The 25128-nt window shown below is 41.9% G+C and overlaps 1 protein-coding gene across 5 annotated transcripts in view; it reads right to left on the reverse strand.

Moving 5' to 3' along the window:
• Positions 1-5501: 5501 nt before the first annotated feature.
• col11a1a (collagen, type XI, alpha 1a) overlaps positions 5502-25128 on the reverse strand; it is an 89168-nt gene continuing 69541 nt past the window's right edge. For all 5 annotated transcript variants that reach the window (XM_031796445.1, XM_031796442.1, XM_031796441.1 and 2 more), the window contains 23 exons: positions 24879-24986; positions 24584-24691; positions 21930-21983; positions 21761-21814; positions 21564-21617; positions 20817-20870; positions 19375-19482; positions 18890-18943; positions 18730-18783; positions 17625-17678; positions 14055-14108; positions 12956-13063; positions 12477-12530; positions 12255-12308; positions 11370-11477; positions 10420-10473; positions 10260-10295; positions 10089-10142; positions 9707-9953; positions 8455-8567; positions 7798-7866; positions 7033-7266; positions 5502-6821 (listed from right to left, as the gene is read on the reverse strand). In XM_031796445.1, the coding sequence (XP_031652305.1) occupies positions 6675-6821; positions 7033-7266; positions 7798-7866; positions 8455-8567; positions 9707-9953; positions 10089-10142; positions 10260-10295; positions 10420-10473; positions 11370-11477; positions 12255-12308; positions 12477-12530; positions 12956-13063; positions 14055-14108; positions 17625-17678; positions 18730-18783; positions 18890-18943; positions 19375-19482; positions 20817-20870; positions 21564-21617; positions 21761-21814; positions 21930-21983; positions 24584-24691; positions 24879-24986 (2034 nt within the window). In that variant the 3' untranslated portion in view covers positions 5502-6674. The remainder of the gene's footprint in view (positions 6822-7032; positions 7267-7797; positions 7867-8454; positions 8568-9706; positions 9954-10088; positions 10143-10259; positions 10296-10419; positions 10474-11369; positions 11478-12254; positions 12309-12476; positions 12531-12955; positions 13064-14054; positions 14109-17624; positions 17679-18729; positions 18784-18889; positions 18944-19374; positions 19483-20816; positions 20871-21563; positions 21618-21760; positions 21815-21929; positions 21984-24583; positions 24692-24878; positions 24987-25128) is intronic.

Genomic DNA, 25128 nt, shown 5'->3' on the forward strand with positions numbered 1-25128 from the left:
AGAAAGATACAATGTCATCTGGATTGAAATAAAAACACAGACTCCACTAGCTATGAAAACACAGCGGAGTACCAACTGTGTTGCGCTGAAACTAAACTTGTTATCTGAAGAGACTGATTGCACGTAGTCTAATAGAGTATATCGTCTACTTGGAATTCCTCAGGGAAAATCAACAATTTAGAAGAAGCCATTTTTCCATTTACTTTTACGACAGTTATAAAATGTCTCGATTCATCATATAATCAATATCATTTTTTGGGGGGTCCAAAACTATTTCAAAGTGATCTGTTCTTTGGATGGCATCCAAATCCATAGCCAAGCAAGAGCGTGACGTCCGATTTCTGTTGAACTCATACAAACACCCTCAGAAAGTAAACAAAAAGTCAGGCATAGACATTGATGTCTATTAAAGTTGATTCAAATCCTTGCGCGCGTCGGTTTCCTTAGATAATCAAATAAGATTTTGGAAAGTCTTAATTAACATGCTAATGAGATCCTGGATTTACAACAACAATTTAAATCAACATGCAAAGTCGTAATGCCTTCCTTAATCTCACTGTGAAATCAACATGCAAAGTCGTAATGCCTTCCTTAATCTCACTGTGAAATCAACATGCAAAGTCGTAATGCCTTCCTTAATCTCACTGTGAAATCAACATGCAAAGTCGTAATGCCTTCCTTAATCTCACTGTGAAATCAACATGCAAAGTCGTAATGCCTTCCTTAATCTCACTGTGAAATCAACATGCAAAGTCGTAATGCCTTCCTTAATCTCACTGTGAAATCAACATGCAAAGTCGTAATGCCTTCCTTAATCTCACTGTGAAATCAACATGCAAAGTCGTAATGCCTTCCTTAATCTCACTGTGAAATCAACATTCAAAGTCGTAATGCCTTCCTTAATCTCACTGTGAAATCAACATGCAAAGTCGTAATGCCTTCCTTAATCTCACTGTGAAATCAACATGCAAAGTCGTAATGCCTTCCTTAATCTCACTGTGAAATCAACATGCAAAGTCGTAATGCCTTCCTTAATCTCACTGTGAAATCAACATGCAAAGTCGTAATGCCTTCCTTAATCTCACTGTGAAATCAACATGCAAAGTCGTAATGCCTTCCTTAATCTCACTGTGAAATCAACATGCAAAGTCGTAATGCCTTCCTTAATCTCACTGTGAAATCAACATGCAAAGTCGTAATGCCTTCCTTAATCTCACTGTGAAATCAACATGCAAAGTCGTAATGCCTTCCTTAATCTCACTGTGAAATCAACATGCAAAGTCGTAATGCCTTCCTTAATCTCACTGTGAAATCAACATGCAAAGTCGTAATGCCTTCCTTAATCTCACTGTGAAATCAACATGCAAAGTCGTAATGCCTTCCTTAATCTCACTGTGAAATCAACATGCAAAGTCGTAATGCCTTCCTTAATCTCACTGTGAAATCAACATGCAAAGTCGTAATGCCTTCCTTAATCTCACTGTGAAATCAACATGCAAAGTCGTAATGCCTTCCTTAATCTCACTGTGAAATCAACATGCAAAGTCGTAATGCCTTCCTTAATCTCACTGTGAAATCAACATGCAAAGTCGTAATGCCTTCCTTAATCTCACTGTGAAATCAACATGCAAAGTCGTAATGCCTTCCTTAATCTCACTGTGAAATCAACATGCAAAGTCGTAATGCCTACCTTAATCTCACTGTGAAATCAACATGCAAAGTCGTAATGCCTTCCTTAATCTCACTGTGAAATCAACATGCAAAGTCGTAATGCCTTCCTTAATCTCACTGTGAAATCAACATGCAAAGTCGTAATGCCTTCCTTAATCTCACTGTGAAATCAACATGCAAAGTCGTAATGCCTTCCTTAATCTCACTGTGAAATCAACATGCAAAGTCGTAATGCCTTCCTTAATCTCACTGTGAAATCAACATGCAAAGTCGTAATGCCTTCCTTAATCTCACTGTGAAATCAACATGCAAAGTCGTAATGCCTTCCTTAATCTCACTGTGAAATCAACATGCAAAGTCGTAATGCCTTCCTTAATCTCACTGTGAAATCAACATGCAAAGTCGTAATGCCTTCCTTAATCTCACTGTGAAATCAACATGCAAAGTCGTAATGCCTTCCTTAATCTCACTGTGAAATCAACATGCAAAGTCGTAATGCCTTCCTTAATCTCACTGTGAAATCAACATGCAAAGTCGTAATGCCTTCCTTAATCTCACTGTGAAATCAACATGCAAAGTCGTAATGCCTTCCTTAATCTCACTGTGAAATCAACATGCAAAGTCGTAATGCCTTCCTTAATCTCACTGTGAAATCAACATGCAAAGTCGTAATGCCTTCCTTAATCTCACTGTGAAATCAACATGCAAAGTCGTAATGCCTTCCTTAATCTCACTGTGAAATCAACATGCAAAGTCGTAATGCCTTCCTTAATCTCACTGTGAAATCAACATGCAAAGTCGTAATGCCTTCCTTAATCTCACTGTGAAATCAACATGCAAAGTCGTAATGCCTTCCTTAATCTCACTGTGAAATCAACATGCAAAGTCGTAATGCCTTCCTTAATCTCACTGTGAAATCAACATGCAAAGTCGTAATGCCTTCCTTAATCTCACTGTGAAATCAACATGCAAAGTCGTAATGCCTTCCTTAATCTCACTGTGAAATCAACATGCAAAGTCGTAATGCCTTCCTTAATCTCACTGTGAAATCAACATGCAAAGTCGTAATGCCTTCCTTAATCTCACTGTGAAATCAACATGCAAAGTCGTAATGCCTTCCTTAATCTCACTGTGAAATCAACATGCAAAGTCGTAATGCCTTCCTTAATCTCACTGTGAAATCAACATGCAAAGTCGTAATGCCTTCCTTAATCTCACTGTGAAATCAACATGCAAAGTCGTAATGCCTTCCTTAATCTCACTGTGAAATCAACATGCAAAGTCGTAATGCCTTCCTTAATCTCACTGTGAAATCAACATGCAAAGTCGTAATGCCTTCCTTAATCTCACTGTGAAATCAACATGCAAAGTCGTAATGCCTTCCTTAATCTCACTGTGAAATCAACATGCAAAGTCGTAATGCCTTCCTTAATCTCACTGTGAAATCAACATGCAAAGTCGTAATGCCTTCCTTAATCTCACTGTGAAATCAACATGCAAAGTCGTAATGCCTTCCTTAATCTCACTGTGAAATCAACATGCAAAGTCGTAATGCCTTCCTTAATCTCACTGTGAAATCAACATGCAAAGTCGTAATGCCTTCCTTAATCTCACTGTGAAATCAACATGCAAAGTCGTAATGCCTTCCTTAATCTCACTGTGAAATCAACATGCAAAGTCGTAATGCCTTCCTTAATCTCACTGTGAAATCAACATGCAAAGTCGTAATGCCTTCCTTAATCTCACTGTGAAATCAACATGCAAAGTCGTAATGCCTTCCTTAATCTCACTGTGAAATCAACATGCAAAGTCGTAATGCCTTCCTTAATCTCACTGTGAAATCAACATGCAAAGTCGTAATGCCTTCCTTAATCTCACTGTGAAATCAACATGCAAAGTCGTAATGCCTTCCTTAATCTCACTGTGAAATCAATAGCATTCAAACTTTTGCGGACGGTTTCTTGTTTCTTCAATAAAGGTGTCCGTCACATAGGTCTTGATTGCGTCTTGTGGTAATCTTATTGAACTCAATAAAAAAGAAAACATCTTATTGAACTCATCATGTAGATGTTCTCAAACGTTTATTTCCTTTGGCAATGTTTTTTACTGGGAGACTATAGCCTTGAAAAGTATTGTCAGTGTTGCTCAAAGAGAGACAAAGGCTTTAGGATAGAAATCACTTTCTGTTGGCAATTGACTTTGAAGATTCACATAACCTCCATACTGTATACGGTGCATTCGGAAAGTATTCAGGCCAGTTGACTTTCTCCACATTTTGTTACGTCACAGCCTTATTCTAAAATTGATTAAATACAAAAATATCCTCATCAATCTGTACCTCTCTGATTTTTATAAAAATAAAAATAAACTGAAATACCTTATTTACAAAAGTATTCACACCCCCTTTGCTATTAGACTCGAAATTGGGCTCAGGTGCATCCTGTTGCCATTGACCATCCTTCAGATGTTTCTACAACTTGATTGGAGTCCACCTGAGGTAAATTCAATTGATTGGACATGATTTGGAGAGGCACACACAAGTCTATAAAAGTTCCCATAGTTGACAGTGCATGTCAGAGCAAAAACTAAGCCACGAGGTCAAATAAATTGTCCATAGACCTCTGAGGTACAGATCTGGGGAAGGGTACCAACAAATGTCTGCAGCATTGAAGGTCACCAAGAACACAGTGGCATCCATCATTCCTAAATGGAAGACGTTTGAAACCACAAATATTCTTCCTAGAGGTGGCCGTCCAGCCAAACTGAGCAATCGGGGGAGAAGGGTTCCTCTGGGGAGATGGGAAAACCTGCCAGGAGGACAAACATCTCTGCAGCACTCCACCAATCAGGCCTTTATGGTAGAGTGGCCAGAGGGGAGCCACTCCTCAGTAAATGGCATATGACAGCCCGATTGGAGTTTGCCAAAAGGGACCTAAAGGACTCAGACCAAGATTCTCTGGTCTGATGAAAACAAGATTCAACTCTTTGGCCTGAATGCCAAGCATTACATCTGGAGGAACCTGGCACCATCGCTACAGTGAAGCATGGTGGTGGCAGCATCACGCTGTGGGGAATTGTTTTCAGCAACTGGGACTGGGAGACTAATCAGGATCGAGGGACAGATGAATGAGCAAAGTACATCATTGATGAAAACCTGCTCCAGAGCGCTCAGGACCTCAGACTGGGGCGAAGGTGAACCTTCCGACAGGACAACAACCCAAAGCACACAGCCAAGACAACACAGGAGTGGCTTCGGGACAAGTCTCTGAATGTCCTTGAGTGGCCCAGCCAGACCCCGGATTTGAAACCGATCAAACATCTCTGGAGAGACCTGAAAATAACTTTACAGCGACGCACCCCATCAAACCTGACTGAGCTTGAGAAGCTCAGTAGAGAAGAATGGGAGAAACTCCCCAAATACAGGTGTGCCAAGCTTGTACTGTCATACCCAAGAAGACTCGACGCTGTAATCACTGCCAAAGGTGCTTCAGCAAAGTACTGAGTAAAGGGTCTGAATACTTATGTAAATGTGATATTTCAATTATTTTTGTAATACATTTGCAAAAATGTCAAAAAATCTGTTTTTACTTTGTCCTTATGGGGTATTGTGTGTTGATTGATGAGGGAAAAAAACTATTGAATCCATTTTAGAATAAGGCTGTAACGTAACAAAATATGGAAGAAGTGAAGTGGTCTGAATACTTTCTGCATGTACTGTAATACCGTGACGTGCTTTTTACAACAATACAATTGATGATACATTGATGCCACATCCTAAGTCCTCTCTCTTTTACAAAATAAAATGTAAAACAAACAATGCAGACATTCCATTCACTGTTGTTTAGAATCCAGTTTTAATATTTTGAATGAACCATTAAAAGCACATTAAAACATTTTCTCATTTTAGTTACAAAAATGGGTCACCTAAAGGACTTATCATTGTATTCACAGAAGGATCTGAACAGAAGATGTCTAACCGATAAGTATTTCTTTCTTAAAAAATTCCCCACCCAAAATATATAAACTTAATTGTTTAACCAAGATATATACAGGGCATAACATCCATGGATCTTATGGTTATCAAGAAAGTTTGAGGTATACGACCAAAAAGAAAAACGGACAGATTTTTTTTTTTTTAACAAATCAAAACAACAAATTGACTTAAATAAAAAGAAGAATGAATTCCATGATTGCTTAATACAAGCACAGGATCACAACATTAGTGGGATATGTTGCTATATGTGTGCTGGTGAGATGTTTCCAGTTGTTTTACCTATGGTCTTGAAGGGCAAAACTGCAAATAACCTAGAGATTTGGATGGTCAATATATACAAAAGGGATGCATTATCATTAGAAATAGGGAATCGTTTGAATACTAATTTTATTTGCTTCATAACAGGTACACAGTATTTATTCATCAACAAAATATCATAATTATTTCTTTCTCTCTGTCTGTTTTTATTCATTTCTTTAACTTATATATATTTTGTTTACGAACATTGAAATTAAGAGCCAGATGCGATTCTGATACACATGCAAGTTTTGAAGGTGGATTCAGAAAAAACAGATTGTACAAAATAATAATTACAGTTTTTTTTTTTTATCATCAAAATGCACCTTCTTTCTTAGCACCTCTTTATTTTGTTGTTTGAACAAGCACCATTGTAGTCATTTCTTTTGTACAGCACCTGGAGAAACCAGAAAAGAGGTGTCTCTCTCCTTTCGACCTCCCTCGTTCTTCTCCTGTTCACCCTTACCCTGCCACGCCTTCAAATGTCCTTCACCTTTGCTCCATAACAGTTTTAAGTCATGTGATTCTAGCCCTACAAGGGCAACAAGTATTTTTCTAGGTAATACATACATACATGGCAAGACATGTTCGCTACACCATTTTTTTTTTTATTCAAAACTTGCATGTGGCATGGAAAAGGGTGGGGGGGCTGGGTGGTATCCAAAATGTCTTGACTTTCTTTCTGACCCCACCAAGTTTTTTTGTTTTTTAGTTAGCCAAGGAAGCAGACTGGACCCACTTCAAATCCAAACTTCTGGCTGGCATCTCCAAAGTCATACAACATGACATCTATGATGGGAACCTGATCGATTTTGGGAGTATTAATCTCTATCACAGTCTTTCCGTAGCCCTTCCTCGTCTGTAAAGAGACAATGGGGGGGGGGGGGACATTAGACAGTGTGCTTTCAGTCAATTACAACCTCGTTGGAGCTAGTAAACAAGTCCAACAAAACAATCAATGGGGCATTTACTTAAGCGCCAACTATAGTGTTGCAAAATTCCAGAGACTTTCGCTAAAGTGCTTGAACTATCACCATTAGAGACAGGAAGTATTGAGAGGCAGCCCTTACCGCGCATCCGTCTGAGAGGGCCCTGATGTAGGGGTTGTTGTCATAGGATATCTCCTCGTCGTTGGATCCTAGGAATCGCAGCGCCTTGTCATAGCTGTCGGTGGTCTCGTCGTGCCACACCACAGACTGGTGGCAGTTATAGGTGAAGTTCTGCCTGGCAGAGGCCGTCAGTAGTTTCAGGAAGGTCATCTGAACCTCGTTTATTGTGTTGCCGGCTGCGTCAACGTATGACAACTGTTTATTGGAGGAAGGGGTGGGAGAAAACAGAAAATAGATTTAGAGGTCAGAAATTGAAGCATGGGATTGGATACAATGTACTGATTAGAAGTGTTCCATCCCAAGAGTTCTTATCAAACATCTTGTCAGCATCAGTTATACAATCTCTCTCTCTCAGACCACGGACAAATTGAGTCTTAAAGTGATAGAGCGCTTTCCTCCTCATCTTTAAGCGTCCTTCATCATTCCCAAAGTGTATGAAATGTGAGTGTGATGGGTCTGAAGGGGCTGATGAGAGTTCTTATATGAGAGGTCTCGATCCCTTTGTGGCTAGCAACGTGGGGTCACTTCCAGAGACACTCTTGTCATCTTGTCTATTTGTGGCCTAACGGCCACTTCTGAAGTGCCTCTGTACTGAGGGACAGAAGACAGGGACATTGCAGAGTGGGAGCCGGAGAAATCCTCTTAGTTTAGTATTGTGGAGAGGAGACAATTATTTTGTGAGGAGAGTGGCACAGGATGGTAGCGTGGAATCGAGGGTGCACTTACTAGTTTACCCCGCTTAAATTCACTGAACCACGACCCTGGTATTTCTTTGGGCCATGAAGATATTCTGACCTGTGGAGCCAAACAAATGGAGCACATAGGTCTTGACAAGAACACTGAATACAACTGGTTCCTGGAATTCCGTTTTGTTGTGATGCATCAAATGTTAAGTACAATATGCAGCTAGATACCCCATCCCTCAGATCTTAACGTACAGGAGAATCACTACAGTATAGTCATTATTTGATTCCTAAGTATGTGTATATCAGTTTGTTTCTGTTTGTATACAGTTTATGTCTATACTGTATGTCTTGACAATTATGTCAATTCCAACCTTTGAATTTAATGCATCTATTTTCTTAATGTCTTTACATTTGTACAATTCACAGAGAATACAGTATGAATGTAAACGACAAATTCACAAGATCATCACAAAACAAGATCAAATGGGTATTTTTGACAGCTCGAAGTCAATGGCCAAGCAGTGAACCCAGGAAACATCACCAAACATGCATCTCCCAGTCTCACAGCCCTGACTGGCATATGAATGAAAACATCAGAACAGTATCTAGAATTGAACAAGACTATGGCTTGACTCCATGCTTTACTTGACAGTACAGTATGTGCAGGCCTCTTGGGGGAAATAAAAACGCCACTCACTCCGCTGGACTTCCTGTCTGGGTAGATACAGGTCTCTCCTCCAGCCGTGAAGTTACAGTAGACAGAGAAGGAGTCCCCTGAACATCCCTGGTTAGGATCTATCCAGTACTCGCCTGTGGAAAAACCCAATGAATCAATTAAATACGTGAATCTTTAGTTCTCTCTAGTTCCCACGACTTCACCAAGCACTCAAAATGAAACATTTCAAAGCCAAACACGTTTAACTTGAGACCCAACACGTCCCACCACGATGCCGGCGTGATTTGGACTTCTAACCCCTTTTTAAACATGATGTGTTTGCGCTACAGACTGGGTTGTGTCATTGGATTTGTCTATTAATCATTCGTCTGTGTGATTACCGGGGGCTGAGCTAGACCTGTGTTTGTGAGACAAGGGCGGATCCTGAAGGGTCCCAGGGCCAGGTCTTTTTTTACAAAAACGTCTGTAGAGTCTGAATGGTTTGAGCTATTTTTTTATTGACATTTGTCAGTAAAACTCATGAATGCAACTGTTTACGTCAAATAGCGTTGTGTTCTACTTGTAGCCATGGTTGTCCTGAAAATAAAATGGTCAAATACTTACTTCATTCTGAGGCTAAATGCAAGGGCAGGACATTCAGGTAATTGAAAGTCAGACAAATGAAAAGCCAATTTTTGCTAGGGTCTCGGTACGGATCGGGTTAAACTGAGCTATGACATCCATGTGTTTAAATCATGAGAGATGAAAGGTGACGTAAATGCGGCTGGACATCATGCAACTACATGTTATGCAGCCACTACACTATTTTATTATCATCTTAAGGAGAGAAAAAGTTAGAAATAACTTTAAAAAGGTCAAAGAAGGACCTGACATTTCTCTTGTATCAATTATGGACAGTCTGTTGAATGTTAAGTATAACCCCAAGGAGGCCTTGTTTTCAGTGCTATTCCCCACAGCAACACACTCTACCTGCAAATATATAATCTACACCCCCAATATCACTGCTATGAAATAAGCAAACACAGTCAAAGACGGTAGTATTGTAGTACTGTAATATAATAGAGCAATGTACATTTGCACAATGCTTTCTTTGATGTAATGTTTTATCCCTGTTTGGACCTCAGGAAGAGTAGCTGCTGCCTTGGCAACATCGAAATGGGATCCTAATAAAATACCAAATACGAAAAATGTCCTTATCTAGCTCAACAAAATGGCCGCCAATCACAGCCAAGGCATTAGCATATTACCCATGATCCCCCTCTCTGTGACTCACCATCAGGGAACTCTGGGTGGGCGAGCTGCAGGTCTTTGCAGGTCCTGGCTGGGTTGTTCTGTGTGCCCATTGGGTACTTCATCCTCTCAATGTCCTGTTTGAGGTTGTTGAGCGAACCAAAGATGTCCTCCATGCCGTCTCCGTAGTCCATCATGGTGCCCGCCGCGTCCGCCTGCATGTCTGCATGTCTGCGGTTCTTCTTGGGAGACTGGATGGGCAGTGGCTGGATCACCTCGCCAGGGGGACCCTGTAGAGAAGGAATCCCATAGTGTGACAGCGTATACTTCAGATCGTTTTCTAGAAATAACCCTTTTGAATTTCACCTGATAACGTAAATGCCCTGTTTTCGGTTTTATACTGGACGCCAAAGGTTAATACTCACAGGAGGACCAGGTGGACCGATCGTACCGGTGTCTCCCTTCTGACCAGCAGGACCCTGGAAAGAACATGGAAATATAAGCATGTTGTTAACTTTGGATCTAACAAACACTCCTTTAAATTACTGTCACCAACTTTCACCAGTTGAAACAAAGAGTGGTTGAACAGATCTTACCGATGAACCCTTAGATCCCTTAGGACCTCCAGGACCCTGGAAGAGACAGCCAAGACGCACAGTGAATAAATAGCAGAGGAATGTGTTTAAACATTATTGTGATATTTGAACTGTGAAGGTATACTATTAAGAAAACAGAGAAATCAGGGGACTGTCTTACAGGCAGGCCTGGAGGACCAGGAGGACCGAGAGGACCTGAAGAGCCACTAATACCCTGTGAAGAGACCAGACATCAGTGAGATGACAGTGGGATAAAGCAGGGTAGAATACAAGGGGAATCATTAAAAACCTCTAACAGCGTGTTAACGAGTCCTAAAATGTTTATTTTCCTATTTCATTGTGACAAATATAGCTCAAATGGCGACGCCTGTTCCTCAAGCCTAAAATAGAGACCGATAGAAGGAGACACGTTTTTTTCCCGCCCACCATTCTTCTAAGACAGAGAAAGGGAACATTACAATTTCATTAGGCTCAACGTGAAGATGTTTAATCCATTCCATCTCTTTAAATCACGGAGCAAGGCTGCTGAAAGGCCGCAGCGGGTCTCAAATTGCATATTCACTCAATCTGCAATGTTTATTTAAAAATGGATGAGCGCCTTAATGTGGAGCTTCATCAGACTAGAGGACTGACCCTGTTCGAGTACCGCATGACATTTCTAACTTCCAGGAAAAAAATATGCTTTGGTATATAGGAAAATTGATATCCAATGAGGCTGGGAGAGAAATAGGATATTAACAGAATGCCATAGAAAGCAGAGCATTAGAATCCCTGTAATGGGCGTTACATTCGTTTTTAACACATATAATTCACCATGAAAGACTAATCCTGCCACAAGAAGGCAAAGCGTGTACATTTCTACAATACTGTATATGAGTAATGGTCAAGTCAAGTCAGTATTCATTTATGAAGAGCGTATACTCGATGCATAAGTATATATGGTGCATTGGAGTGCTTGCTGCACAATATAAAGCAGATAATGTGTCATTATAAACAACTTTCTCAGTGAACTGTAGGTGGCTGCAATCAGACCAATAGCATTGTACTTCCTGGTGGAGGAGGGCAAATAGGTTCACGAATGGCAAACAGATGAGGTCATTAATCACTTACACCGTCGCCCTTGCCTCCAGGAGAACCCTGGGGTCCGGGCAAGCCTCGGTCTCCCTTCTCTCCCTGCTCGCCAGGGGGTCCAATCAGACCAATCAGACCTGAATGACCCTGGAGGACACACACACAAAACAAGAGTCATGAGGACTGGAAAAATTTAGTCAAAACATTTTAAGACGATGCATCACAACAACCCTGCTATAAACGTCACCATTCAATCAAGTGAAATACAAATTAGCTGCAAATTATTGAACAAATCTGAAAGCATTTTAACCTAAAAAAATTTGGGAGACTTACAAAACAATTTCTCTGAATTTCTCTGTGAGTGCAACTGAGGACAATATTCACAATAACGATGGCTGGAAAAGATTTTATCCTTAACCAGTCCCATTGATTTGAAAGCATGACAAATAGCCACATGAAAAGCTACCCATGCTGTCCTTTTAAACCAATCCCTGTCAATCCTGCTTTCATTTTTTGGGGCATTACTGGAATGCTTTGTGCTGCATCAAACCCTTAGTCCACTGGCAGAGCTGATGCTGTGTGTCAAATAGAGAAGGCTAAGAAGTAGGATCTTATTCAATTCAAAATGGCTACCAGCTTTCTCCAAATTTCACTTTAATTTACTGAGTAACATAAAAAAAAACAATTGTATTTGCATAGAGATAAAGCCTGTTACAAATGTATTGCTGTACCGAAATAAATGGTGTGTTTGATCTTTCTAGAAGAGCCGGTTATAAAGTTCAGGTGAGGGGAACTCTAGGTCCCATCCCAGCCATGCTCATAGTCATGGTCCCATCCCACTACAGGTTGAACTCCCAACCCCTTCTGGGATCAGAGAAATCAAATCAACAAGCTCTTTGGGATGGGAAATTGAGGCGAGCTCACCTTTTCACCCTTGGTCCCGGGGTCACCCTTCAGACCTGGGAGACCAGGGGGTCCCTAATAATCACAGAGAGACAAGGGGGTTAGAAATCAATTACAACACCACAGTAGAGAGAGAGAGGAAGAGAGAGAGGTAATAATAGAAAGAAAGAGCTACAGAGAGAGAGAGAGAGAGAGAGAGAGAGAGAGAGAGAGAGAGAGAGAGGCCACATTATCTCTGCTCACCATAGGTCCAGGTGGGCCGTCTTGTCCAGAGGAACCAGGAAGTCCTTGTTCACCCTGAGAAGAGAAAAGCCATCCAATTATAGCCCATCATTACAGCCTGCTGTAACTCTTATGGCCTCATATTGATTTCATGTGCCCGGCTCTATGATTAATTGTAGGAATACCACAAAAAAGTGTGTTCGAATAAACAACAGAAATGTATAAAGTACAAGCCAAATGGGACTATCGATTATTCCATGAGCACTGTTGTCATACTGCTTAAGGGCTGTTTGGTCTCTCTCTCTGTGTGTGTGTGTGTGTGTGTGTGTGTGTGTGTGTGTGTGTGTGTGTGTGTGTGTGTGTGTGTGTGTGTGTGTGTGTGTGTGTGTGTGTGTGTGCGTGCGCTTTGTGTGTGCGTGTGTGTGCGCATGCATGTGTGCGCATGTATAAACTTTGGTGAATATAGGGAAATATGATGGAACGTTGGATCTTGGACTTACAACAGGGCCAGGGATTCCACGCAGACCTTCTGGACCGGGCTTTCCTGAGGGCCCCTGTGGGCCGACTGGGCCAGTTTTACCTGGGGGTCCCTCGGCTCCAGACTCACCCTGTAGGAAGGGACAAGATTGTCACAATGACATAACTCTACATGACGTCCACAAGTCCTTTCCATCTGGTTTGGTTGATCAAAATAATATAAAAAGAAACACAAGCAATACCGTGTTAACATGATCTCTTTGTGTTCATATTTCTGATCTACAATTCATTTAAAAACCCTAACAACAGACAGATAACAAATAACAGGCTGCTTGTCAACCTGACATCCTTGCTGTGTGTACTGTCAAAGAGCCATAGCTTCTGCTGTTTTGAGCTTCAGATGAATGTATTCTATGCTAGTATAGCTGACTGTTATGTTGATGCATTCCCCTGCTCACAAAGTGGCATGGCTAACATCTGAAGGGTTAGATAACAACGGGGGTGAGGGGAGGGGGATGAGGAGAGAGGGGAGGGGGGGGGGCATAAGGGTGAGGGAGATGGGGGGGGAATGAGGGGAGGGAGATGAGGTGAGGGAGATGAGGGGAGAGAGCCTTGAGATGAGAGGAGAGAGCAGTGAGATGAGGGGAGAGGGGAGGGGAGAGAGCAGGGAGATGAGGGGAGAGGGGAGGGAGATAAGGGGGTGGAGATGAGGGGAGAGGGGAGGGAGATGAGGGGATGGAGATGAGGGGAGAGGGGAGGGAGATGAGGGGATGGAGATGAGGGGAGGAAGATGAGGGGATGGGATGAGAGGAGGGAGCAGGGAGATGAGGGGAGAGAGCAGGAAGATGAGGGGAGAGAGATGAGGGGATGGAGAAGAGGGGAGGGAGATGAGGGGATGGGGATGAGAGGAGGGAGTAGGGAGATGAGGGGAGAGAGCAGGGAGATGAGGGGAGAGAGCAGGGAGATGAGGGGAGAGAGCAGGGAGATGAGAGGAGAGGGGAGGGAGATGAGGGGAGGAGGATGAGGGGAGGGGGATGAGGGGTGAAGCATTGGGGGCTAGCTGGAGCCTGGAGTTGCTGAGACTGCTCTCTGGGCAAAGGCTGAATTGATTTTCTAGGTTACCTTGGCGCCCTTCTCTCCTTGTCTACCCTCTGCACCGGCAGTTCCTGGGGGGCCCTGGGGAGGACAAGAAGACATGCTTTAGCATCCCACAGCAGAGTGTTGTTGTGTGTGTGCGCATATGTGTGTGTGTGTGTGCATGTCTATTAGTCAGAGTATGTGTTTGTGCATGTGCAGAGTCAACAACAACATTGTGAGGTCAGTATTTCAGGTGAATTGTAACAATTTGTTACTGTGACATGCATCCATTTGACATCAATCACAAACACACCAGTAAAAACCCAGTGTTGTGTTTGCAGTGCAATATTTCAATGGCTTCAACTGAGTAATGAGGAAAGGAGAAGCTGCTTGAACAAACTATTGGCTACAGGGCTGTACTAATAAACCAAAGACAAAGTCAAATCAAACACTGCAAATAATGTGATTAAGGTTGAATATTTGAACTAGCCATAGTATCAACTCTAAAACAAGTCATTCCTGAATGTGGGGTTGAGAATCACATGAAGAAATCCATCAGCCAGTCCATACCTAGTAATTCCAGTTTCTCCCCCCAAGAATATTATCATTCAATCCAACACTGATGGAAACTGTATTAGTGATCAAATGTCCTTGAAAAGTCTACCTCAATTTCCCAGCAAGTTTATAAAGATCTGTTTGACTGAACGGGACTGGACATGCTTTGTGAAATGAACTACTTACTGAACGACCTTATACACACACACACACACACACACACACACACACACACACACACACACACACACACACACACACACACACACACACACACACACACACACACACACACACACACACACACACACACACACACACACACACACACACACACACACACACACACACACACACCTCTCCCTCAATAGTCTCCAATCACTTCAAGGTTTTCCAGTTCATCTCTCTCTCTGGCCATCTCTCCGAGGCCTAAAGCTGTCTCTTTCAACTACACAAGAGGTCCTCACATCAAAACCACATGCAGTCCACAGAGAGGCCCATTCTTCTCTGATCAGACAGTATTCGAAGGCAGGAGATGGCAGCAGGGCAGCAGGGTTTTGTGTTTTGACTGATTGCCCATGTAGAGATGTGGTCAAACAGGGCAGCATCTGCTTTGTTTCGCTCTCTTCATGCTCGCTAGATGTGTTGTGAGCAATGGTTAAAAAATGGTCTGTTTATTTCTGTTTGTGAATAGGATGCTGCTGCCAAACGTCTAAATGCCTACTGTAGCTGATGTGTATGTTGTCTTGTCCAGGGGAAGTAGAAATACAGCAGCAGTCTAGAAACAAATGAAGTACTCTAAACTGTAAATTATATGTCACTGTTTATAGAGTTTTCACCATGAATATCTACAGAGAGAAAACCATAGCATTAGAGCGACTGAAGTCACTGATTCCGTATGTGTTTCTCTGTTGTTCATTAAAGAAACATTTGATTTTAGTCTTGGAGGTGTGTTTCGATATGGCAGGTACTGATGCTTGTCCCCCATGAGACACCGTAGGAACAAAGACAGTATCACTTCCTCAAAATAGTCAGAATAAATCTAAGATAACTTTTATAAAAACAGTTATTCATTTTGACGTCTTTGACTATGATGTGTGACGTGTTGTTTTATGTAAACAAAGTCAGATCTGCTGCTCTGATTGCAAGATCTGTCTCACTGTCTACGTTTTGCTGTAAGATTGGATAGAGAGCTATCACCGCAGCTGTGTATCCTGTTTTAGTAGGCAAGTGAGCATGTCGAAGTCAAAACCCTACCCTCAAGTAAGTCATGACTAACTCACCTACAAAACTCTGTTTTGGACGAGACCGACTTTATTAATTAAATTATTCTATTTACACTTTGTAGACCATTTTGACAATACAATAACTGTTTCTGACTAATAGTCCATTTTCTATCAGATAAATCGTTTATGGCCTTCAGTTGCACTTTAAGATAAAAACAATTAAGAACCAAATAAATAAAGAACTGCTCTGCTGCTAAATGTCTTCGGACAGGGCCTGTAGGAGCTGGAGAGAGATTTCAGCTTCATTTTAAATTGCTATGGACAAACTGCAGAGAAAGCAAAAACACCCTGCAAAGTTAAATGCAAAACAACTCTAGCCCCAAGTGACTGATTCAGAGGAGCAGAATGCCTGGGAGTTGCAGAAGTCGTTCTAGGTTACAATTTTTGGAGGAAGGCGATTAAATACCTATGATGATGAAATAGTCGTTTTCCTAACATAATCCCTTGGCCATTAGGCGCTGCATATGCTGATATGATGTTAAATACTCTGAATGTGAATTCCATCAAGCACATTGCAAAAGCAATTGCCGTTATTTGTAAAAATGCACATCTTTTATGCTATTGGCCTGTGCTATAACGTTGTTGCAGAAGATAGCTTGAGATAGCAAATTTGAGAAATGTGGGACAATAATTGCGAATGTTCATTTAAAGAAATCATTTAACACCCGACAGAAAGAACTTAATGCATTATTTGGGATTCACTAATGTCGGCTCCCTTCAACTAACATTAGCCCACCACAAATGATGTTTCACTTGATTACTTCCAGGGAACGTCGAGAGGGAATTTATATGGCAGTAGCTTTAGACAATAAACATCAGATATGATTGCCCTCGGTCATCATGATCATAAAAAGCATTTCAAATTCAATCTAAAATGTTATCTTTGCCTTGGAGACCACCAAAAATGTCCAAACGTCAATTTTTACTGGGTGAACTGAGTCAGCGACGGCTGACCTGTCTGTGTAATGACATCTCACTACACTACAGCCATTCAATCTAATGTTACTAGCGTCATGCCTTTGTTTGGCCGTGGCTGTCAGTCAAACTAGCCTAGATCAATAGTGTGTCAGGGGAGATATCTCTCTTCCCTCAGCTAGACACAGGTAAATTAGTTTTGGGCCTTGATGCTTTTTTTCTCTCTCTCTTTTTTTTTCTTTCTAAAACCTATTTTCAATTTCTCACTGAGAATGTTTTTTTATTCCAGACATCAAGCCCTTCATTTCTCTATGGGCTTTGAGATATCTTTCATTTCCATGTACAGACGGCTCAGTGGGCTTTGAGATATCGTTCATTTCCATGTACAGACGGCTCAGTGGCCCTGACCCTGCAAATATCACACATTGTTTTTCTCTCCCACTTTTTTGATGAGAATGAATCATGCAGGTTCTCTGGGGGGAAATTGAGTTGTAGAGTTTGGAGTTATTGTTCAGAGTAAAGAATTCTCACCTGAGGACTATAGGTTTAATCAACTATGACTGAGAGCATTCCATTGTCTAGTTTTATAATCAGACGTATATATTTCATCGAGCTATCTCAATAGGTGTTGAATAGTGGACAGTTGGGTTCAGTCACACAATCAAATCTAGGCCAAACGGGGCTTGATCAGAGAGTTACGATTAAACACACAATATAAACGCACAACGTTGTTCAATCTTTTATCTGATCAGGGTCAAAGCTGCAGTATGATGCCATTTCATATAACAAACAGTGATGCTGACGTCTGTGGTGTTTTGGTGGGGATGATGACTATGATGATGAAGATGTTGAGACTTACTCTCTTGCCGGGAGGACCAGGTGGACCAGATTCACCAGATGGACCAGGAGGACCCTGGGATGGACAGAAGAAGTAGTAGACGAATAAGAAGAATAGAATAGAGAAGGTAAAAGAGTTAGGGGTCTTCATGCACATTAACAGTGTGCTGTGTATAAAGGTATATTAACATGATACAGTATATAGTCATATTCTTTGAAATAGATAGTACAAAACCACCATTATCCTTACAAACAGAGAAATGTGTGACTGCATATTGACATTAGACAAACTGATATCTATTTTTGAAGTCACACACTGTAGTCTTAAATATCACGTCTGTTTTCAGAACCTGCTTCAGCCAATTATCTCATTTAATTGGAAGCAATCATAGCACATTTAGGTTAGCATAACCAAATATTTGACGTACACAAAATTAGAAAGTGGAGAATACAACTCAGAGTGGATAGGAATTTACAGAATTATTCAACTGTGTGATGTGGTTTATATTGAAACACTGTTAATCAGAGAATGGGAAAAACATGTTCTCCCTTTCAAAGTTAAACTTCACTGAGCCATGACAAAACTTTATGATACTTTAACTTCACTTTACATAACACCTTACTCTGAACCAACACACACACTCACACACACACACACACACACATTTAAAGTTTCCTTTTATTTTCCCAGCACTTGCAAATCTCATTTACATCCATCAATGTTAATAAGTATCATAATTCACACCCTCAAAAAGGCTTAAATCATCTGATTTGTTGTTCATATTTCAAATTAAAATCTATAAAATGAATAAACAGACTCATATACTGTACTAGACCTTAAGAAGTAAATGATATGATTCAATGTTCTCTATTGCAGGTACAATATAAATAAAAGCTTATGGGAATTTACTACAGGCCAAGCACACAAGGGGCTTTAGCGGTTATGCTAAATGGGATAGGCTATTTGTATAGACCATTATGACAGTCTAATAGTTAATGGTGATGGTAATGCGCTCGTACAGTCGCCCGCTATCGTGCTGCCAACTGTAAACCAGAGTTATATAATCAAGCAGATTTTTCAGTCCCCTTATTGTTGTGTTAATGATATTTATGACATATGGACTTACAGGCTGACCAGATTCCCCATCCTCTCCTTTCTCTCCCGCAGAGCCATCAGTTCCCTAGGGAGAAGAGATATGAACATGTGAGATGGATCACCATGGTCTAGGTAATGGTAATAGTGGGATCTTTACAGTTGAATTAGTTATATAATGATGTAATACGTACAGCAACACCGGCCTCACCGGGTGGACCAGGGTCTCCAGGGAAACCAACCGGCCCCTGGAAGGTGCAGGAAAGGCAGGAGAACAAATAAAACACCAGTATAATATGATCAATAATATACAAAATACTAGAATCTTCAACGATTGTGACCAAGGCCAACACCATCAGGTTTGTTTCTAATGGTTCACATTGATCTGGAGATGAGAGGTGAAGCTTTATGAATAGACCATATCAACTGACAAAGGCACGTTGTGTAAACCTTGGCTTCCTGATGCTGCAGACGGTAATGTCAGCAAAGCACACAGTTCATTACCACGTTCAAAAAGAAGAAGAAAAAGACAACCTGTCCTAATAAAAAGGCTTTTTAGCTCTTAAAACTTGGCTTAAAATTAAATAAACCGCCCAGAAGCAATCAGGGACATTTCTTTTAATTCACAAACGTCTGTGGTTCTATCCCTGCACAGGTTGGGGTAGAGACTGATGCTTACAGGGTTGCCTTTGGGTCCATCATCTCCAGGGGGTCCCTTGGCGCCAGCGGGTCCGGCAGCTCCGGGTGGTCCTGCCTCTCCCTTGTCTCCTCTCTCGCCTTTAGGCCCCTGTAGAGAACAACAGATACCATCAACACACAGGAGGACCGAGCTGGTAGCTGAAAGGTTCCCTGCTGAAGCTTGGATAATGAGCAGCAGTAGTGTGTATTGTTAGGAATTGAGGTAGGTAAGTGGTTACTCTACAGTTAGGCATTATATTTCACTTATATTTCACATATTGCGGTCCCTTTGTGGAGCAGAGGTGGTAGTTGTTTATATGTACTGTGTAAGGTATCTCTTGAAGCGGCAGGTAGCCCAGTGGTGAGAGCGTTGGGCCAGTAACCAAAAGGTTGCTGGTTTGAATCCCAGAAATCTGTTGTTCTGCCCTTGAACAAGGCAGCTAACCCATTGTTCCCCGCTAGGCCGTCATTGTAAATAAGAATGTGTTCTTAACTGACTTGCCTAGTTAAATAAAAATAAAAAATAAATGTAAAATGCTCAAGGTGATGCTTCCTGACATCTGAACTATGTTCTTTTCATGAAAACATTTCAAAAGCTCTACAGCAAAACCTATATCGAGGGCCATTTTCTGCATTAGTTCTGGGAACTCTTGAGATATATTGAGTTGGATTATTAAGCAAGGTCATTATCCATGCTACTTAGAGTTCCCCTCTCCCCTGCTATTTCAGACTAGTCATCTTTTCGACCTGTTGTTGTGCTCACATCATGCTAATGATGAATGGAGATGACAACCCATCAATACGCTATGATGGACTAACTCCGTAGCAATTACCAATCAAATCTTTAGAACTACCTCACAGGGTTAGGTAGGTGTCAACCAAAACACCTTTATGATAACATTCCAGAATGATTTTGGTCACGGTTCTGGAATGTACAGAGGATTCCATTGGAACTAAACTACCTCAGGGAAACAGCGATCTTGAAAGGTAGACGTTGTGTACTCTATTTTTGCAATATTTCACTGTTTAGTAGCGCGAAGTCCTGGTGTTAAGTTCTAGTAGCCATTGTTCCAGAGCTGAGACCGATGTGTTCATATGGCTGCAGTAATCATCTGTTAAGAGTCTGGGAAGTGATTCAGCTTGGCAGGGCTGTGTTACCATAGAGCGTTGGCCAGAAACACACTGAGAAGGACGCTGTGACTCTGGCCCATCAGCAGCAACACAGGACCAGCAATTACTACCACTCACATCACTAAAAGGACTGCATGTCTACATGTTGTTGGACAGTACGGCGTGTGTTTACGCGGGGTGTTATGAACTAATGCATAATCATAATCATTGTCCTGGTAATAGGGAAATACACAAAACACACGATGCCTTGGATGATAGATAATTATGTGAATGTAGATGCAGACACACAGACACACTGAGACAGAGACTTACTCCAGTTCCGGGCTCTCCAGGGGTTCCTGGGTTGCCAGCTTCACCGTTTTCACCCTGTAAATGAAAACACCATTTTAGAATCTCTGCCAAGATAGACACCCTTATGAATGCATTATCTAGATGACATTATCCACTTGTATCTAGATGACATTATACTGTTGTCAAAATAGGCTCTAAAACCCTATGAGTAGGCTAACAATACATGTCATAGTGGGTGCTGAGTATCATTAGGTTTTAGAATCTCTCCCGTGATATACATTAATAGACATGAATGATTACATTATCATGTTCTCAAAATACAGTGGGTGTCAAAACACAGGGCTCTCAAACACTGTGCATAACAATATACTATGTAGGGGTTAATGCTGAGTGTCATCCTGTTGAACTTTAACATGGGTGTGATAGCATTAAGGCTAGTCGGTGTGCTCTCTCAAAGTGATGATAACCTTCCATGGATATGTTTCATATTCTGGAGTCATCATTCCGTTGCATTAAGTATTGATGGTGGGGGCCGGCTGCCAGATGGCACTAAAATGGAGGAGTAGTGTTGGAACTGTTGTAAAATAGGCATTAATAGTGTCAGAGCACTAACTCAGACACAGGCTGCCATAGGCAATTAATGGAGTCCTGGAGATAACATCAGCGGACTGGGGAGAGGGGAGGGAAGGGGTAGGTAGAGGGATGTTGGCAGGATTTCCACCCCAGACACACACTTCGGACTGTCTTGTAACGGGCACACGCCCTCACCTTCTCACCCACGCCTCCCATGGCACCCACACCACCAGGAGGACCTTGTGCACCCTGACAGGAACAGAAAAGAGGAGAGAGGAGTCAGCATTTATTACCTCAGGAGAGACAGATTTTCTGTGTTATATCTGTTTGGGTGACATTTGGTAATGTGACGATGAGTTATTGGAGATAAAAGATTGATGTGTGGTACGTACATCAGCTCCACTAGGACCCTGAGGACCTCTGGGACCAGGTGGACCGGGGGGACCCTGTAAAGAGACAACAGGAAGTGATAGGGTCAATACAGGAAGTGAGTTCTAGGGTGAAACGTATTTCTCATTTCGATAGTGATACAAATTGTTTTAATGATGATTATCTGCTCACCATCGGACCGACATCGCCATTCTCACCCTTCTCTCCTGGAGGTCCAGGAAGACCCTGAGGGCAGACAGAAATAAACAAGCAAACTTTTCATTATTCTGGTTTAGCTTGAGGAAACATGCAGATGTAATTGAAAAACTAAGCAAAACCTTCAAGAATAGTTTTATCAATTGATGCACTTTATAAATTGTACCAGATGTCTTTAATTTGGGTTATGATGAGTAATTGGACAGAAATGAATTGGTGATGGCTGTATTGTAGCTTTTAGTTGACCACTGAGGTAAACTGTATACTGTGAACAAAGAGTTAGCAGAGCCAGTCAGTTTCCACATTAAAGGGAGTGATAGAAACCAGACTCCATTCAGTGTCTTAATGAATTAATCACCAATTAAACATTTTGTCCAATCTCTCAGTTCTCTAATTCTACAGATAAAGTTGTGCCCCTCTCTCTGACACAAAGAGACACCAGGGAGACATTTGTCCATGATGACAGACACAAACTACCATCAAGGAGAAATGACTCTTTTCACACTGTGTGACAATGTGACCAATAGTGAGTTTATGGGAAACAAAATAAGGCGACAAGATTAAACAAGACTGAATGTCAAGTATTTCTCTATGGCAAAATGGAGGTAATTTGTTCCTAACCAAAAACCCAGACATGGACCCCATCGTTCATTTCCTTGCATGTTAAGTGGACTATGTGGTTGAGGCGTCATATGTACGTTTGATCCCTGACATTTCAACTTTAATTGCTTTGGTCATTCCCGATCCAGTCTCCTCCACTATTCAAAGGCAGTGTGTCTCTGTCGTCACCATGAGGAGCGAAGACAAAGATCTCATTTTATCTGCTATTTACTCTCCGTTACAACAACCTATCTTCCTCAAATACCTACGCCCTATGGGAGGAAGCTGAGGCTGAGACAGACTGTGTGTGTGTGTGTGTGTGTGTGTGTGTGTGTGTGTGTGTGTGTGTGTGTGTGTGTGTGTGTGTGTGTGTGTGTGTGTGTGTGTGTGTCCATGCGCGTGTCCGTGTGTGTGTGTCCGTGCATGTGCAAGTCCGTGATTGTGTGTGTGTTTCTGCATGCTGATTTGTCCCCCTGGAGTGGAAATCTCATCAGAATGGTGGTCTCCTGAGTCAGAGATCGTTAACAGGAACACTGATTATGCACCACAGAGTGGAAAGAGGAGAGTGTGTTCAATGGCCTACTGCCTATTGGAAGAGGTCAGTCCACGCAATTAATGAAATAGCCATGGAAGTGAATTACGCTCAATTAAAAGTTAATTGAATTGAATAGCCAGGCAGATTGAAACTTGAGACTAGCGGGTATAATTCCATCAAGACAATGACCTGGGTTTAATGAACAGCTAATTCATTTTGCTCATAAAGACAGTCACTGTACTGTACCACGGACTCCCTTATGTTGATGATTCCCTTACGTTGATGATTCCCTTACATTGATGATTCCCTTACGTTGATGATTCCCTTACATTGATGATTCCCTTACACTGATGATTCCCTTACGTTGATGATTCCCTTACGTTGATGATTCCCTTACGTTGATGAGGTCGATAGAAACTCAGGAGAACACCTGACCACTGCTTTACTATACACACCAACCACATTACCTTTATATTTAACACAAACTAACTTAGTATATATTTTTCACATTTGACATAATATAAAACAATAGGAATCTCCTCTATGCTCTTTAGTTAGTGAAACATCTAGTGTGGGGAAACTAAACCAAACTATACAAAACGGATAATTTACCTCTGGCATTTCATTACAAATGGACTGTCGGTCAGAAGACAGTGCATTGTCTTCTGACATCTGTGCTGACCCAGAGTCCCATTTGTTGGCAAATGGCCCTTTAATCCACCTATATTAAAATACCATCATTCAAGACCAAATAGAAATCCTTTTGTATTGAAATGCTTTGTGAGGTTAGAGCACTTGGATCAACCCTACTCATTAGCCAGAGTGTCCATTGTGCGCTCTGAATGCTCTGAGAGCAAAACGCTCTGAATTTACGAACGACCCAGAGTGCACGCTGACACTCCAGACTGAATTTACGAACGACCCAGAGTGCACACTGACACTCCAGACAGAATTTACGAACGACCCAGAGTGCACGCTGACACTCCAGACTGAATTTACAAACGACCCAGAGTGCACTCTGACACTCCAGACTGAATTTACGAACGACCCAGAGTGCACTCTGACACTCCAGACTGAATTTACGAACGACCCAGAGTGCACTCTGACACTCCAGACTGAATTTACGAATGACCCAGAGTGCACTCTGACACTCCAGACTGAATTTACGAACGACCCAGAGTGCACTCTGACACTCCAGACTGAATTTACGAACGACCCAGAGTGCACTCTGACACTCCAGACTGAATTTACGAACGACCCAGAGTGCACTCTGACACTCCAGACTGAATTTACAAACGCACCCTAAGACTCAGAGAGAGAATGGATGCATCAAATAGTTTGCATCAATACCAGTGGGATCCATGGTTAAGTATGTTTGTGTGTGTGTGTGTGTGTGTGTGCAAAGCCTATACTATATGTGTTTGTGTGTGAATGTTTGTCCCTGGAGTACAGGTGATGCTAGTGTTTCAGGGTGTGTTTGGGGTTCCCCACCCACCTGCAGACCAATGGGACCAGGGGGCCCGGGGAAACCTCTGGATCCTTCGTCTCCCTTCTGTCCGAACATCCCCTGCTGACCCCTGGGACCGGGCTCTCCATCACCTCCCTGAGGACACAGTAACCATGTTGACACACAGACGGAGCAAAGCAATACACTGGATGTATGTAGCTAACAGCACAGCAAAACTGACTGCAAAGACATTTGAATGAAGATAACATGTCTACTGTAGCTGAGTGTCTCCCCAATGGGGGCTAAGGTGGGTCCAAGGCTGGACAGGGGCAGAGATACTCACTGCAGGTCCTGGGTTACCGATGGGACCCTGGAGACCAGCTGGGCCAGGAGGACCCTGTTCACCCTTGTCTGCTTTGCTTCCCTTCTGACCTGGCTCTCCAACCTCTCCCTGGGACACACAGGACACACAGGATACACACACATAGGACACACGCATCACACAGGAGGACACACTTCACATGTATCTGACATTTCTACAATAACGTCTACTTTAAAATGCCAACCTTGTACAGAAAATCTAAACACTTACA

This window comes from Oncorhynchus kisutch, linkage group LG18, assembly GCF_002021735.2.
Source record: "Oncorhynchus kisutch isolate 150728-3 linkage group LG18, Okis_V2, whole genome shotgun sequence".
NCBI lineage: Eukaryota > Metazoa > Chordata > Actinopteri > Salmoniformes > Salmonidae > Oncorhynchus > Oncorhynchus kisutch.